The sequence below is a fragment of the Panthera leo genome, chromosome B2 (assembly GCF_018350215.1).
Source record: "Panthera leo isolate Ple1 chromosome B2, P.leo_Ple1_pat1.1, whole genome shotgun sequence".
Classification (NCBI taxonomy): domain Eukaryota; kingdom Metazoa; phylum Chordata; class Mammalia; order Carnivora; family Felidae; genus Panthera; species Panthera leo.
The window spans coordinates 30,016,409-30,031,671 of NC_056683.1; the positions used below are offsets into that span (position 1 = coordinate 30,016,409).

General features: G+C 50.2%; 1 protein-coding gene and 1 long non-coding RNA gene across 2 annotated transcripts; one reads left to right on the forward strand and one right to left on the reverse strand.

The window, feature by feature from the left end:
- Nucleotides 1–694: 694 nt before the first annotated feature.
- Nucleotides 695–4,117, reverse strand: LOC122219668 (DLA class I histocompatibility antigen, A9/A9 alpha chain-like). Its single transcript, XM_042938191.1, has 8 exons — nucleotides 3,956–4,117; nucleotides 3,405–3,674; nucleotides 2,946–3,221; nucleotides 2,064–2,339; nucleotides 1,842–1,949; nucleotides 1,377–1,409; nucleotides 1,193–1,240; nucleotides 695–1,063 (listed from the first exon to the last, which is right to left on the reverse strand). The coding sequence occupies exons 1-8, from the start codon at nucleotides 4,026–4,028 to the stop codon at nucleotides 1,059–1,061; spliced, it is 1,089 nt and encodes a 362-aa protein (XP_042794125.1). The 5' UTR covers nucleotides 4,029–4,117; the 3' UTR covers nucleotides 695–1,058.
- Nucleotides 4,118–4,169: 52 nt separating this feature from the next.
- LOC122219676 lies at nucleotides 4,170–7,746 on the forward strand. Its single transcript, XR_006202513.1, has 3 exons — nucleotides 4,170–4,383; nucleotides 7,086–7,231; nucleotides 7,573–7,746. It is a non-coding gene; the product is annotated as an uncharacterized LOC122219676 (long non-coding RNA).
- The last annotated feature ends 7,517 nt before the right edge of the window (nucleotides 7,747–15,263 follow it).

The window sequence follows — 15,263 nt, forward strand, 5'->3', positions numbered from 1 at the left end:
CCTGATTTATAAATCCATGAACGTGGATGGGAGCCAGAACCAGCATTACCAGAACTAAGGGCAAGAAGAGGGGGAAGAGAGGCAGGGAAGGTAGAAACTAACTGAAGTTGAACAAGGATGAGAAACTCCCAGATTCCTCTCTGTCTACCTCAGGATGTAAAGAATATCCAGAAGACAACTCTAGAGGGAGGAGATGGATGAATCTGAAAATTCATGTCTCCAAACCACAGAGACTCCTGTGTGCAGGGCCCATCTAGGCCGGTGGGAACGACAGTCCAAAGGACTCCTGGTGCTGTAACCACCAGGGTCATCTGGGGAGAAGGAGACAGGAACTCCGACACAAGCAAGAACAGGCCTGATGCTCCACAGAAACAAAGAAGAAAATACACCCAAAAGATGGGGCTGAGGTCATGACCCAGGATGGAGCCTGGGCTGACCCAGTCACAGGAAGCTCTTGTTGCACAAGGTCCTGGTGACAGGTGATGTCCAAGCCCCTATGATCTCAGGTCCTGGTGAGATGAGGTTCCACAGAAAGGACAAGGACAAGGAGCAGAGACAATGACCCAGCTGAGGAGGGAGCACGACACACCAAGGACGCACTGAGCACCGACTGGACCCAGGCCCCGTCCACGCTCGGCTCCTCCAGCCCTCTCCTGTCCCCACCTGCAACAGACACGGCACAGGAAACGGCGGGTTCTGGGAGGTTCTCAGGGCTTTCATTTGTTTTCTGTTCCAACCATACAAATCCTCTCTTTTATTACCTCATCATGCCCACATACCCAGAATTACAAAACACAAATTCCTATCTGGATTCTCATTTTCAGTAGGGAAGTAAGGCGTCAGTACTCAGCCCAACATGAACTAAAGACAGGGATGGAGACGGAACACGAATCAGTACGGGAGGGGTCATGGTGGGCATGGGGGCCAGTCTCCTGCGTCCTCACAATATGCTAATAGGAACACAGACACATTCTGACACCATCCTCAGAAAGTCAGGGGATCTTGATGTCACCAAGTGGGAGTGTGAACGGATCCCACTTCTCCACAGGCAGCGGGTCTCACACTGTGAAAAAAAATCATCATGAACACATTTAGGTCAGTCACATAAGTGCCACACACTCAACAGCCCCACGCATGCTCAAAGTGTCCCTAGTGCCCCCACTCCTCCCCACTTCACCCTCCAGTGTCTTACCTTTAGGAGCCATTAGAGATGAATCAGAGCCCTGGGTACTGTCGTCGCCTGGGTAGAACAAACAGGACATGATCAGAGCCATAGGAGTTGAGACTAAAGGAGCAGCCAAGGGGGAAGGGGGGTGACCCATGGGATCCTGTCTACACTATCCCAGGTTTCAGGGATCACCCCCCTCCACACTTACGTGCAGCGTGAGAATAGCTTGGTCCCTTTCCTCCTGTGGAAGAAAATAGCATGTTAGAGACCTGGGACAGGTGGGCCATGTGATCCTAGAGTAACCTCCTAGTCCTGGTCCACAATGACATTTCCAGAGTTCTGACTGAACACCCAGGACAGGATTGGGACACATGAAGAAAGAGGTGTGGGGTCACAGGACCCCCTGACTTGCTGGAGGTCTGGCCTCAGCAGGGACCTTCCTCTCTGTCCTGTCAGTGCTGGGAATCAGGTCCCCGTGACCAGAATTACCAAGTGAAAATCTGTTCTTCATTTTCACATGTGCTTTGCTACAGAGTGAATGTTAGTAACGGCTCCAGAGTGGGCAGGTCCATGTGTGTGGATGGAAATTCCCAGGAACCAGGCAGGACAATGTGCTACCTAGGAAACCCCCCAGCGGGACAAGAGAACTCACATCCCCCCACTCTGTTCCTACCTGAGAACTTCTTCCTCCAGATCACAGCTCCAACCACCACAGTGACCACAAGGACAACCACACCAGCAATGATGCCCAGAATGGTGATGGAGGGCAGAGAGGATGGCTCTGGAAAGGGAAGGAAGGTGAGGGGCCCAGACCCCCGGCTTCAGTTCTGACTCTGAAATTTCCAGAAGGGCCCTGCTTTCCCTGACATGGGGCTCTACCCCAAACCCTCCTTACCCCATCTCAGGGTGATGGGCTGGGGCAGCCCCTCATGCTGCACATGGCACGTGTATCTCTGCTCCTCTCCAGAAGGCACCACCACAGCCGCCCACTTCTGGAAGGTTCCATCTCCCGCAGGCCTGGTCTCCACAAGATCTGCGTCCTGGGTGTGGTCCTGCCCATCACGCTGCCAGGTCAGGGTGATCTCCGCAGGGTAGAAGCCCAGGGCCCAGCACCTCAGGGTCACCTCACGGTCAGAGATGGGGTGGCGGGTCACCCGTGTGTTGGGAGACTCTGAGGAAGAAGAAACAGAGAATCCACACTGTGGTTTAGCTTTATGGGCCACTGAAACTGCATCCACGTGACCATCCTGAGGTGGACAGGACAACTGGTCTGGATGGAAGAAGCACAAAACCCAGACAGCAGTCTAGCCTTTGGGATCTCCTGATTCTTGTTAAGTTCTGGAATCAGGGAGAGAAGCCCGGGTAGGGAGCTGCTGGTCTAAAGGGGGAACACACTGTGGTCCTGACTGTGGTGGAGGATGAGTGACTCAGAAAACCCGGAGTCAGATCTCCAAACATGTTCTCAGATGTAGACAAGGCCTTGAGAGGGAAGGTCAGGGTTCACAAGGTGGCTGCCAGGGTCCGAGGGAACTGCTGATGGGTTATTTCTGGGATGATCTCAACCTGCATCCCAGGGAGAGACTGGATTCCTGTCTCTCTTTTAGAGAAAAGCACCCTCAAGGTGAGTCAGTCTCTAGTAGGAATATGAACTTCCAGGCGGATCTCCCTCTTCCCACTCGGGGAGGGGCGCTGTTCTGACACTGAGGCCATTTTCCCTTTCTCGTGGGAAGCCATGCCCAGTGGAGGGGAGATCGAGGAGGCCCGGTGGTCCCGGTACCTGCGCGCAGCAGCGTCTCCTTCCCCATGTCCAGGTATTTGGCGAGCCACTCCACGCACGTGCCCTCCAGGTAGTTCCTCAAGCGCTCCGCCACACCGGCCTCCTCCCACTTGCGGCGGGTGATCTGCGCCGCTGTGTCCGCCGCGGTCCAGGAGCGCAGGTCCTCGTTCAGGGAGATGTAATCCTTGCCGTCATAGGACACCTGCCTGTACCCGCGGAGGAGGCGGCCGTCCGGTCCGACGTCACAGCCATATGTCAACTGGATGTTGTGCGACCCTGTCCCCGCCCCCAGAGCAGCAGTGATTAAGGTGAAACCGAAAGTAAACCCGCCTAAAACCTCCCTCGGGCTCTTCCAGGGTCTTGGGACGGGGGTCACGAGGCCTCGGGTTTGCACTCTGACCCGGAGAATCGGGGCGACCCCGGCCCGTCGTGACCTGGACCCGGGCCCGCGTCGCTCACCGGACTCGCTCTGGTTGTAGTAGCGGAGCATCGTGTTCAGGTCCACTCGGAAAATCTGTGCGTTGTTCTTCTCGTTCCGCGTCTTCCGGTCCCAATACTCCGGCCCCACCTGCTCCATCCACGGCGCCCGCGGCTCCATCCTCGGATTCGGGGCGTCGCTGTCGAACCGCACGAACTGCGTGTCGTCCACGTAGCCCACGGATATGAAGCGGGGCTCCCCGAGGCCGGGCCGGGACACCGCGGTGTAGAAATACCTCAGGGAGTGGGAGCCTGCGGGCGCGGAGGGGCTGAGACCCCGCCCGACCCTCCTCCCCGCGCGGGGCCCGGGTCCCAGGGGGAGGGGGACGGGAGGGCAGGGGGAGGGGGACCCGAGTTGGGGAGAGCAGGGCTGAGTCCGGGAGGGTCGGGGGACGGCAGGCCGGGCAGGGGGCGGGTGGGGGTCTGGGGTCGGGGCGGAGGACAGTCGCCTCCCCCGGAGGTTCCGCGTCCCCGCCGGGCGGTCCTCTCCCTCCTGCCCCGCAGAGTCCCTTTCCTCCCGACCCCGCACTCACCCGCCCAGGTCTGGGTCACGGCCAGGGCCCCCAACAGCAGCAGGAGCACAGTTTCGGACATCACGAACCGCATCCTCGGGGTCTGGGGACAAATGTGAGTCTCAGGAGGCGGGTGCGGAAACTTGATACCCCGGAACCGCGGTGCCGCTCATTGGCTTCTCCGGAAACCGGACACTAATAGGAGTGTGAACCGAGGCCGCGTCATCAGTATCCAGGCAGAAAGACCTGACACAGGTTGTGACAGGGAGAAGTGAAACCAGGGCAGATGGGGACTCCCCAACACTGGGCTTGCCTGCCCCCGACGCCGCCCTGGGGCCAGAGTCCCTGAGAGGCGGGCCTGGGGACCTGGGACTTGGCCTGGACGCCTCACCTACTGCACAGAGCGCTCTTAGTCCCACTGTGTCCCTGAGCCGTGGACCGGGAGCTGTGTGAGTCACTGATTCTCCAGCATTTTGTTCTCAGGATATCTCTACAGTCTTACAAATTAGTGAGGATCCCAGGGATAATTGTGTGTCTGTGGATTATATCGATCTTTATTTACCGCAGTAGGAATAAAACAGGTTCAAATACTTATTAATTCATTTTCAATCATATGAAAACATAAATATTGTTTGTATGGAAAGTACCAATGTTCCCAAATAAAAGGGGCAGTGAGAATAGTGGTTTTGTTCCATTGTACATTTTTGCAAGTCTCTTTCTTGTCTGTCTCGTTGGAAGACCACTGGATGTTCAGATTTGCCTCTGCATCTATTGTGTTGTTTTGGCTGAAGTATATGAAAAAATGTATGTCCTTGACCAAATGTAGGAGAATAGTATGTATTATAACCGTTTCAGATAATTATGGATATTCATCTTTGATACTATATTAAAACTACACAATGTGTAATTTCTCTGAGGTTCTTTGCAAACTGGGCTTGAAACAGTATCATTAACTGTGTTTTACTGTTACATTAAATCCATAGGCCCATCTGCACATGGAATGGATCTGTACTAATGCATGAATGTTTTTAAGTAACGTGTTGTGTGTTGTTTCACTAAGTAATGTAGGTGTTCCAGCATTGATTAGAGTGGAATCGAATTATCAAAAAGTCATTTGTTTTGGGGCACCTGGGTGGCTCAGTTGGTTAAGCATCCGGCTTGGGCTCAGGTCATGATCTCAGGGTCCATGAGTTCAAGCCCCGCGTGGGGCTCCGTGCTAACAGCTCAGAATCTGGAGCCTGACTAGGATTCTGTGTCTCCCTGTCTCTCTGTCCTACCCCTGCTTGCACTGTCTCTCTTTCTCTCAAAAATAAATAAACGTTAAAAAAATTTTTTAAAGAAAGCCATTTGTTTTAATATTACCACAAATCCCAACAGAAAAGGTGGTTAGTACGGAGAAACTGTCAAGCTTCTGGGTGGGTCACAGGTTTATGGGATGGGCTTCATGGGTGATGGGTTCTAAGGAGGACACTTGTTGTGATGAGCACTTGGTGTTGTTTGTAAGTGATGAATCACTCAATTCTTCTTGAACTAATATTAAACTGTATGTTAACTAACTGGAATTTAAATAAAAACTTGAGATAAACAAAGTAATGGTAAAAGCAGCGATTGCTCAGTAACCAGCACGGGGAGATGTTTGGTATTTGGTGGATCATACGGTGCCTTGTTTTTGTCTGTAATTGGACAAAGTTTTGTCATGGTTTCAGAGTGTCCTTGTGTGCTGTCGATGTTCGGTGAGATGACTGGCTCCTGTCCCACAGGAATAATATGGCCCAGTGGTGGCATCAGTCAGCTTCTGTCCACACTGAGGCCCAGCTGTCAGTGTCAGACCAGTTCCCAACGTGGGGGCTGCTGTTTCTTCTGTCTTCAATTGCATATTTTAAAATACGTACAACCCATCAATAATAATTAAAGACTTGGTGTTTTGGGGAGCCTGGGCGGCTCAGTCGGTTAAGGGTCAGACTCCTGATCTCATGGTTTGTGAGATGGAGCCCTGTGTCAGGCTCTGTGCTAACAGTGGGGACCCTGCTTGGGATTCTCTCTCTTGACCTCTCTGTCTCTGTCTCTGCCCCTCCCCTGCTCATACTCAGTCTGTCTCTCTCTGTCTTAAAATAAGTAAATAAACTTTCAAAAAAATCTGGAGGACTTTTAAATCCTTAAATATTCCCACATACATTGGCCCTGTTAGGGTTCTTAAATATGTTTATTTCTTCTTGTATCACACCCTGAGGAGAAGCTTTTTTTCAGATTACGGATTGTGCAACTTTTTCACACTAAAACTACTCCCACAATTAGGGTAGGTCTTAGGTTTAATATTTCATAAGCAGGAATATGGTTCATGGTCGTTCCAGACCCTAGTTCCAATACTTATCCCTTTGTCATGGAGTATCTCATTCCTGTCTCCTAACATGTCTGCCAGATTTGGTTACTGTTCTCTGTATCTCCTCAGAGACCGATTTGCTGAGGAAAATCCGAAGCAAAGGAGAGAAAGGAAGAGTAATTATCCTTAGAGGAATAAAGGAATCATGTAGTGGGGAATAAGAGGGACTTAGTGGTTTCATGAGGAGGGTGTACTTCCAGAAATCTCCCACTCTGGTACATTGTCATTCTCCCCCCCATACACACACCCATGGGCCCACATCCCCCCACTCTCCACACACAGGCAAGATCTTTGTGACGTCTGTGCAGCGTTGCATTGCCCTGGCCCAGCTCTTGGTGGAGCAGAACTTGCCAGCCATTGCCATCCACTGTAGGATGCCCCGAGAGGAGAGGTGAGGGAGAGATGGAAAGATGTCTTGTGTCCTTGGGAGGAAATGAGACCCCTGAGATAAAGGACTGTGAACATTTTTATGATTGTCTTTCTGACAAAGGCTTTCTTGGTATCAGTAGTTTAAAGGTCTTCAATAACGAATTCTTGTGGCCAGCAACCTATGTGGCCAAGGCATGGACATTAAGCAGGTGAACTCTGCCATCAACTACCACCGGCCTGGTGATTCCCACACCTACCTGTAAGCTGCACACCCACACGGACCTCCCAGTGTCCTCTCCCAGCCCCTGATTTCCTATGTATTCATACATTACACCCTCGTCCCTCCTTTTGGGTGTCTTCCTACTTTGGGGTCTTCCAGTGCTACCCTCTGTCCCCTTCCAGGAGGCCTGTGCAGGCCAGTTGCCCGAGGGGATTGTCCATCACATTTATGTCAAGTGAAAACAATGCCAAGATCCTCAGTGACGTGCAGGGTCAAACTGAGGTCGATGGTACTGAACTGCCTGATGAGATGGACATTTCCTCCTCCAGTGAGTATTGATTGAGTATGAAATTGGTTCCTCCAACCCTTCACAGTCCCCTTGTTCCTTAGAGACTTTGTCTTGAACCATGTCGTGCAGAGAATGGTGCCTGATGCCTAATGGGTGCCTGACAAGTTTATGTCCCCCAACCTTGATGCCATGTTGGGATGTTTTGTTCATTTCTATGTCCAGTCCCTTTCCTCTCTCATCCAGTTAGTTGTTTTTGCATCCCAGTGTCTCCTCTGACCCCACACCCCACACGAACACCTGCATGTATAGGGGTCTGTGTTTCTGCCAGTCTCACTTAGCCTTCCCATGCCTTATTGTAACTGTGCATGTTTTCTCTGCAGTTGCAGTCATGGGAGAGGACGCACCCATTCACAGAGCCTGATGCAGGTCTCACACCCAGGAACCAGGAGATCATACATGACTTGAGCTGAAATCAAGAGTCAGATGCCCAACCAACTTACCTACCCAGCCACCCCTACAGTTTATACTTCCTAATTAATTTCTTTTTAAAAATATTTTAACTGTGAATATAGTTGAAAGACACGATTACATTAGTTGCAGGTGCACAACACAGTGACTCAAATTCTGAATACATTCTCTGTTTTTGAGAGAGAGACAGCCAGAGCAGGGAAGAGAGGCAAAGAGGGAGGGAGGGGGGGGGGGGAATAAGAGAATCTCAAGCAGGCTGATTCCTGTGGGGCTGGATCCCATGACCCTGGGACCATGAGCGGAGAACCCACTGCCACCCAGGGACTTCACCCTCTGTCTACACCATGCTGTGCTCACCAGAGTGTAGCTGCCACCTGTCACCAGACAGTGATGTTGCAGTATCACTGATGATATTCCCTGTGCTGTGCCTTTTGTTCCTATGACCTGTTCCTTCCATACCTGGAGCCTGTGTCTCCCACTCCCCTCACCCACTGTGCCCATCCTCCCAACCTCCTTCCCTCTGGAAGTCATCCGCGAGTTCTCTGTATTTATAGGTCTGATTCTGCTGTTTGCTTGTCTATTTATTCATTTGTCTTGTTTTGTAAGTTCCACATAGGAGTGAGATCATGTGGTATTTGTCTTTCTCAGTCTGATTTCTTTCACGTAGCAGACACACTGCCCTGTTTGTCCATCCATGTTGTCACAAGTGGCAAGATCTCATCCTTTTTGTGGCCGCATAATATTCTAGTGTGTGTGTATATATGTGTGTGTATATACCACACATCTTCCTTAGCCATTTGTCTGTGTGGGGAACACAGGTTGTATCCCTGTTGCTTTTGAAAACAATGTCACTCACTGAACATCATTTGGGATGAGGGCGCCCCCTGGTGTCCGGGCCCCTGTCCAGGTGCTGGACCTGAAGGAGACCCTAGGGAGGGCCTGGCTGAGGAGGAGAAAGGCTGCTGGGTCTTCTCTCCTTAGTCCTGTGGCCGTACGTGGGGTGAAAGGTAAGGGGACATCCCCCACTGCTCTGCTCTTGGGTGGATACTGACTGAGAAGCTTTAGTGGGGTCTGGACTGTAACCCAGGTAGAGATGTCTGAGCAGAAGCCTGGGTGTCAGTGGGGAGAGGAAGAAGTTTCTGAGCAGCCCTGGAGTCCACAGGGGTCAGGCTCAGGGGTGAGGAGGGATTGCAGGAGAGGAGAGCTCAGGAGCCCGTGCCATTGCTGAGGTGTCTGTGTCCCTGTGCACCTTGTCCTCCAGCCCCGTGATGATGATACAGGGAAAACCGAAAAGTAGAAACACTTCCTTGGACTCCTACTTCTAAATGTTTCAAAACTCAGTGAAACGAAAATCATTTCTGATGTGGAAATAGCATCTCAATGTCTATACAATGCTCCTTAGTGTGGACATGTGCACTCACAGTTTGTGAGTTGACCCCACATCAGGTGCTGGGCTGACGGCACTGAGTCTGCTAGGGATTCTCTCTCTCTCCCTCCCTTTCCCTCTCTCTCTGCCCTTCCCCTGCTTGTGTACTCTCTCTCCATCTCTCAATAAAAATAAATAAACCTTAAAAATAAAAGAATTGGTGTTTTCACTTTGGGGTATAAACACCCAAGAGTGCAATTATTGGATTATATGACGAGTCACTATGTTGTAAACCTGAAAGGAATGGAACAGTGTGTGTAAGCTGCATTCAAATACTAAGAAAAAAAAAAAGATTATTAGAAATATTAGAGAACGCTTTGGAAAGGAAGACACGAAATGTCACACAGAAAACACACAAATGGTACCTATATTGGTAATAAATAAACACAAAGAAAATGAGAGTGTGGAATATGTAGAGAGACTGGTCCTAGAGGTGTGGTGATGAGAGGATTGCAAAGCAGGGGGCTAAGACTCTCCAGGAGCCAAAGCCTCGGTCCCCTGGCTCAAGCCACTTTTATTTTTGCAAATTGTTGACAACAGCAAGCACATACAACATAGTATTTGGCATCTTGACGGGTCATGTACCTGCAGTGTTTTCCATACTGGGTCATGAGTACATCTGGCACCAGATAAAACATTCTTATCCCCAGGGTGGCGCCCGGATGATGTCCTTCTGGAGAGAACCATAACTCCCAGTGGCTTTCTGTCCTGGGAATGAAAATTCTTTCAGTTTCTTGCTGCTCTGTCCCTTTCGTTCAGGACATTCTTACAGTGCATCCGGCCTGCTGTTCTCCAGCATCTTTCCCTTTCTCTTTGTATACGATGGACTGTAGGAGGACATGGCATAACCCGAACTGTCATCGGTCGATATGTTGACAGGCTCGTCGTCTCTGGCACAGACTGTACATGCAAAGATAAATACATCGCATGTTAATGCAAACAGAATAGCAGTAGAGAAGCTAAAAATCTTAACGTGCTCTACAGGGCTTAGTTTTCCTCATCCCTCTGTTATACTTTCTAAGACCTTAGAACAGGATAACATGTCCAGATTGGTTTTGAAAATCTCATATATCTGTGCTTGCAGATGTTGAATGTCCATAGACACATTAGATTGTCGGAGCAAGTGTCTCTAACATCATTCCATGGAAATTTAGTGTTATTAAACGGTAATGCGGCTACACATATTGATGTAGTGTTCCAATCACATTATAATATTTGTCTTTGTAGCTCAGTAATTGATCTCCCAGCAGCATCACACAGCCTGTTGTAGGCCTGCAATCTCACTGCACAGTCGACTGTCAAGATCCCGTTGTGTCTTCCAATGTTGGAGCGATTTCTCATGCCATTGTTGCACAAATTGTACTGTCTGCACAGATTGGTGCAAAGAGACAGCCGCAGTAGCTGCGGCCACAGTCACAGCAATAATGCCTATGAGAGCTGCAACAAGCATTCCAGCAAACCCTTGGTTTCAGTGAAGAACTCATAAAGCAGGGGTCCATCAGATACATTTCTGAACAATGTTGCCATGGTGGAGACATGCGAATCAGCAGCCACAGGCCAGGGCGTGCTCTCAGTAAATATAAGCCTTTGGATGAGGAAGTAAAGGGTATAGAATTGTTAAGACAACTGTATAATGCGCAGTTAACACAGATTATAAGGGCCTCAGAATCATTCCTTTTAATAGTACGCATGGCAAACGGACACAAGCCCGTATGTACCAGGTACTATTGACCTTGAAAGATAAAGTAGAAAATGTTGCTGGAGCTGTTTTTATACTATGTGCCCTTCCAGGTATGGAAAGGGTGGGGGGCAGCAGTTAATTTCCATAGATGCTTTTGTAAGGGTCCTGGTTGTAAATGAGGACTGGGCGCAGAAAATCCCCCACTGTGCCAAACAACAGAGCCATTAGCAGTGGTGAAGACGGTAAGATTATGAATCTCTGAGATTCAGGATGTGGGGTGCGCAGGGAAGATTGGGGACACCTGACTTGACCTCAAGTACTGCAGGAGTATTAGAATTTTTAAAACTCTGTGCCTCTATCATTTGCTAAAGACAACATGGTGGGTGAGAAACAGAGTGAGGAAAGTTCTGCACGGAGGCAATAGAGATGGGGCAGGAGTTGGCGGAGTCATGTCAACATGTTGGATTTTTAGGGGAGGATTTTGTTTGCATGTATTTAGTTGTGTTTCATGTTTTTGCATAGGAGTCAGGACAGCGTGTTTGTATGGGGACCAGCTGAGGCAGCAGAGAGGGGGAAATGGATGATGCAGGTGCCCAAATGGAGGGGCAGCCTGAGACAGGAGGGGTGCCTCAACTATCACTTAGGAGGTGAGGACACAGGTGCAGATGGGCAAGAGGATAGGGAGGAGGTGTACTTCTCATCTGAGTGAGAAACAAAGGAGCTCATCACCTCAGGGAGGGGAGCAGGGAGGGGTGCAGGAGACTGAGGAGGGGGGAGGAAGTGAGAAGCAGCCCTCTCAGGAGGGGGACAGTGAGCTGACTGGGGAAATGGCATGTGGAGAGAGCAGGGCTGGGACCCCTGAGCTCTGTCCTCATCACCTTAGAGACAGAGAGAGCTCCAGCAGCAGGAGCATCTATCATAGACTAGGAGAAAATGCAACAAAGTAGCTCAGGTGTGAGAATTACCATCCTTTCTACTTTGTCCTCATTCGCTTTTCTCATTTTATAATTTTTCTACAGGGAATATACATCACCTCATATATATTGTACATCATACGTACACATCATAACCAGTTTATACATGTTTCTTTACACTTTAGAAAGGAAGGAGATGGTAGGAAAGTCAGCAGCTCAGGCCACTGAGCTGGGGGTGGGGGGGGGGCGGGGACTGGGCCTGCCTGTCTGCGCCCTGGGCAGGGGACTCACAGAGACTTTGCTCCATTTCTCAGGACCCTGTTCTCTGGGGGTGGGAGGGCGGGGGCAAGCACGATCTTTCTCGTGCTTCTGGGGTGTGCTCCTTTATTCATTTATTACTATCTTGTCAGTTTAAATACTTTCTAGATGATGGATTTTGTATGTTACATGGCATATTAAGCTATTCTCATGGGAGTACTTGTCCATACAATTAAGCCCACCTGCTTCAGAAATGAAAATTCAAAGGCAAAATAGTTCAGGGAAAAGATGATTGGTCCTAAAGTAGAAGATCAGAACCCGAGTCTTAATTAATGGTCTGAGGATGATCTGTCATGTGTTAGGGATTTTAAACTAGTTTATGTTTTGAAAACATCACTCCAGCACATACGAGGGAATCCAGCAGATAACCACAGATATCCAAAACGAAAGATGTCATCTGGTAATCCCTCATCCCCCAGTCACCCAAGTTCTCTCCCCAAAATACATCACAATGAGTCATTTCTCCTTCCCGCCCCCCCCCAAAAATACATCCATGCATATATGTCTACTGTTAGTTCATAAAGAAGTTCAGGGCAGAGACTGGGAGAAGATATTTGCAAATCACATGTGTGATAAAGGACTTGTTTTAGAACACCCATAAAACCCTTAAAAAGCAACAATAAGCCAAACTCATTTTAAAAAATGAGCAAATGCCTGATCAGACAGCTCACCACGTAGATATACTCCTGGCAAATAAGCACATGAGCAGGTGCTCACAGAAGGTGTCATTAGGGAAATGCAAAGGGAACAACAGTGATCTGCCATCGCACTCCTATCAATGGCGGGAATCCAAACACTGATAATATCAACTGCTGACCAGGACTTGGAGCAACAGAAAGCCTCAGTCACTAATGGCAGGAATACAAAGTAACACAGTCACTGTGGGCGTCAGTCAGCAGCTTCTTATAAAGCCAAACACAGACTAAGCATGGGAGCTGCTGATCCCTCTCTGAGGTGTTTACCCAACTCATTAGAGAACTCCTGTCTGCACAACAACCTGCATGCACATTCTCATAGTGGGACAGCCCATATCTCTGGGCTGCACGTCCTGACTTCCTTCTAACACTACTTCGTGGAAAGGGACAAAGCATAAAGAAGAACTTCACGGGGAGAATCTGGGCAAGACGGCCTTAGCCGGGGGGTGAAGGGTCACTTCATCAGTGATGACCAAGTGATCACTGTATGCTCTTGATATGTTGTGTTGAGAATGGCCCGTCCAGTTGTGGTCTTCCCAAACCCACAGCCTGTGGCAGCCTAATTCACAATGAGGGATAGTCTACAATGTACCTGAAAGTCCTCCTCAAACATCAAAAAAAAAAAAAAAAAAAAAAAAAGGGGGAAAGTCTGAGAAATGGTCACAGCCTGAGGGGCCTGAAGGATATGAGTGGACTATCTTGGATGGGATCCTGGAAGAGAAAACAAAACCAATGAAACAAATCCCGTGTGGGGTTCAGTAGTAGGAATGATGACTATTGCGTCATCATCTGTGGTAAATGCATGAGGCTGAGTGAGGGTGGTGTTAACAACAGGGCAACCAAGTGTGGGGCGTACAGGGACTCAGCGCTAACTGTGTAATTCTCTGTAAATCTCAAACTATTCTAAAATAAAACCGTTTCTTTTTTACAGTAGCCCTCAAACAATTACTAGGTCCAGGAGGAAAAACTGTCTACTTTTCAGTTTTCCTGGGGTTGTTCAAGGGCCTGGAGAGAGGGGTTGTGGGGAGGACAGAGGGAAACTACAGACACAGGACAGGGCTCAAGGATCTCCTCTCCTCTGCTCCCTGCCCCACCCCTGCACCTGCCCCCAGGGCTGCCAAGAAGGCACCTTCATTCCCCCTTTCCCTGCTTGCTCAGCCTGACTGAGGTCAGCCCAGTCCTCTCCCCTGGCCTTGCAGAACCGGAGAGCGACAGCGCCCCCGTGTGGCCACAAGGATGACGACAGAAAACCCGAGTGCCCTTTGGGCTTCTCCCCAGGTTCCCACTGGGACCTTGACCCTGGAGTCCCTGTCAGGTGTTCCTGCTTCTGCTTCCAGGGCTACAGGATCCTCCTCCAGGGAACCAAGTCTGGATTGTCCACTCCTAAGATGTGGTCGAAGAAGGGGAGGAGGAGGAGGTGGGTAATGACCTGGAATCTGAGGAGGCTCCTGGAGAAGTGAGCAGAGGTAGGAAATTGTGACATTAGGGGATGAAGGCCAACAAGAGAACAGGAGGAGGAACCAGGGGCCAGAAGTAGGGGAAGGGTCATCTTAGGGGACCCTCGTGGGGAGACGAGTGGTTCTGGAAGGGGCACAGGGGTATCTGGGTGGGGCCCTGGTGGATGTCCCTGTTTGGACCTGATGGTTATTCACAGGAGTCAGTTCTGTAATTGGTCAGGAAACTGTACTTAGGTTTAGGCCTTTTTCCATACTTACAATACAAATAGTTCCAAAATCCCGGAATGAAGGAGAAAGAAGAGAGAGGGGAGGTGGTTAAGGGGCTCCCTTTCTTCCAGAGCAAGACCCCCTTTTGCTGGGGAGGCAGAAGGAGGCAAGGAACTGAGAGGAGGGACAGCAAGGTGTGTGCACCCTGAAGGGAACTGGTTCTAATTCTGGAGTTTCCGGATCCCACTCCCTGGGCTAAGATTTCACAGCCACCTGCAGTCCACCCCTGTGTCACCTGGAGACATTCTCTCTTTGTGAACACCGGAAACACTCCTCCAAGAGGAGCAGCCCCAGGGCCTCCACAGGGAGGTTCCCAACAGCTGGGGCCCTGGAGGCTGCGTTCCTGGAGCTCAGAGACAGGACATGGGGTGGAGGCTGGACACTGCAGGGGCTACAAGGACATGAGCCATGAGTCAGGCCCAGGCTTCTGCCTACCATTTCCCCCAGGACCCAAATGTGTCCCCTCCCTGCTCCCCAGGCCTGCAGGACCCAGGCATCTCAACACCATGCCCAAGATTGACAAGGGGGAAGCCCCTGTGCCAGGGGGTCACACCCCCACATTTGGAACCTGGAGGGTGGCCCCCTCCCCCACCTGGAGAGCGCAGGACCCTGGCGTGCTGCCTCTTCCTCCCCTTGGTGCACCCTCGAAACAGGGTCTTGGTGCACCCTCGAAACCCAGACTGCTGTCTGGGTCCCTCAGGCTTGGCTTCCTGTTCCTGCAAACTGTGAAATCACAACCTCTGTTTCTGTTGCATCTACAGACCTCACATTGTCATTTCTGTACATTGTCACTCAGGTACAGACAATTCTGACCTCCCTGTGATTGTCTCTCTAAGCCATGACGA

Coding starts and splice junctions, on each gene's coding strand:
- LOC122219668 (XM_042938191.1), bottom strand. CDS start 4,028: ATGCGGTTCGTGATGTCCGAAACTGTGCTCCTGCTGCTGTTGGGGGCC. Junction 3,675..3,955: donor CGTGACCCAGACCTGGGCGG/GTGAGTGCGGGG, acceptor CCGCGCCCGCAG/GCTCCCACTCCCTGAGGTAT. Junction 2,340..2,945: donor GGAGACGCTGCTGCGCGCAG/GTACCGGGACCA, acceptor CTTCTTCCTCAG/AGTCTCCCAACACACGGGTG.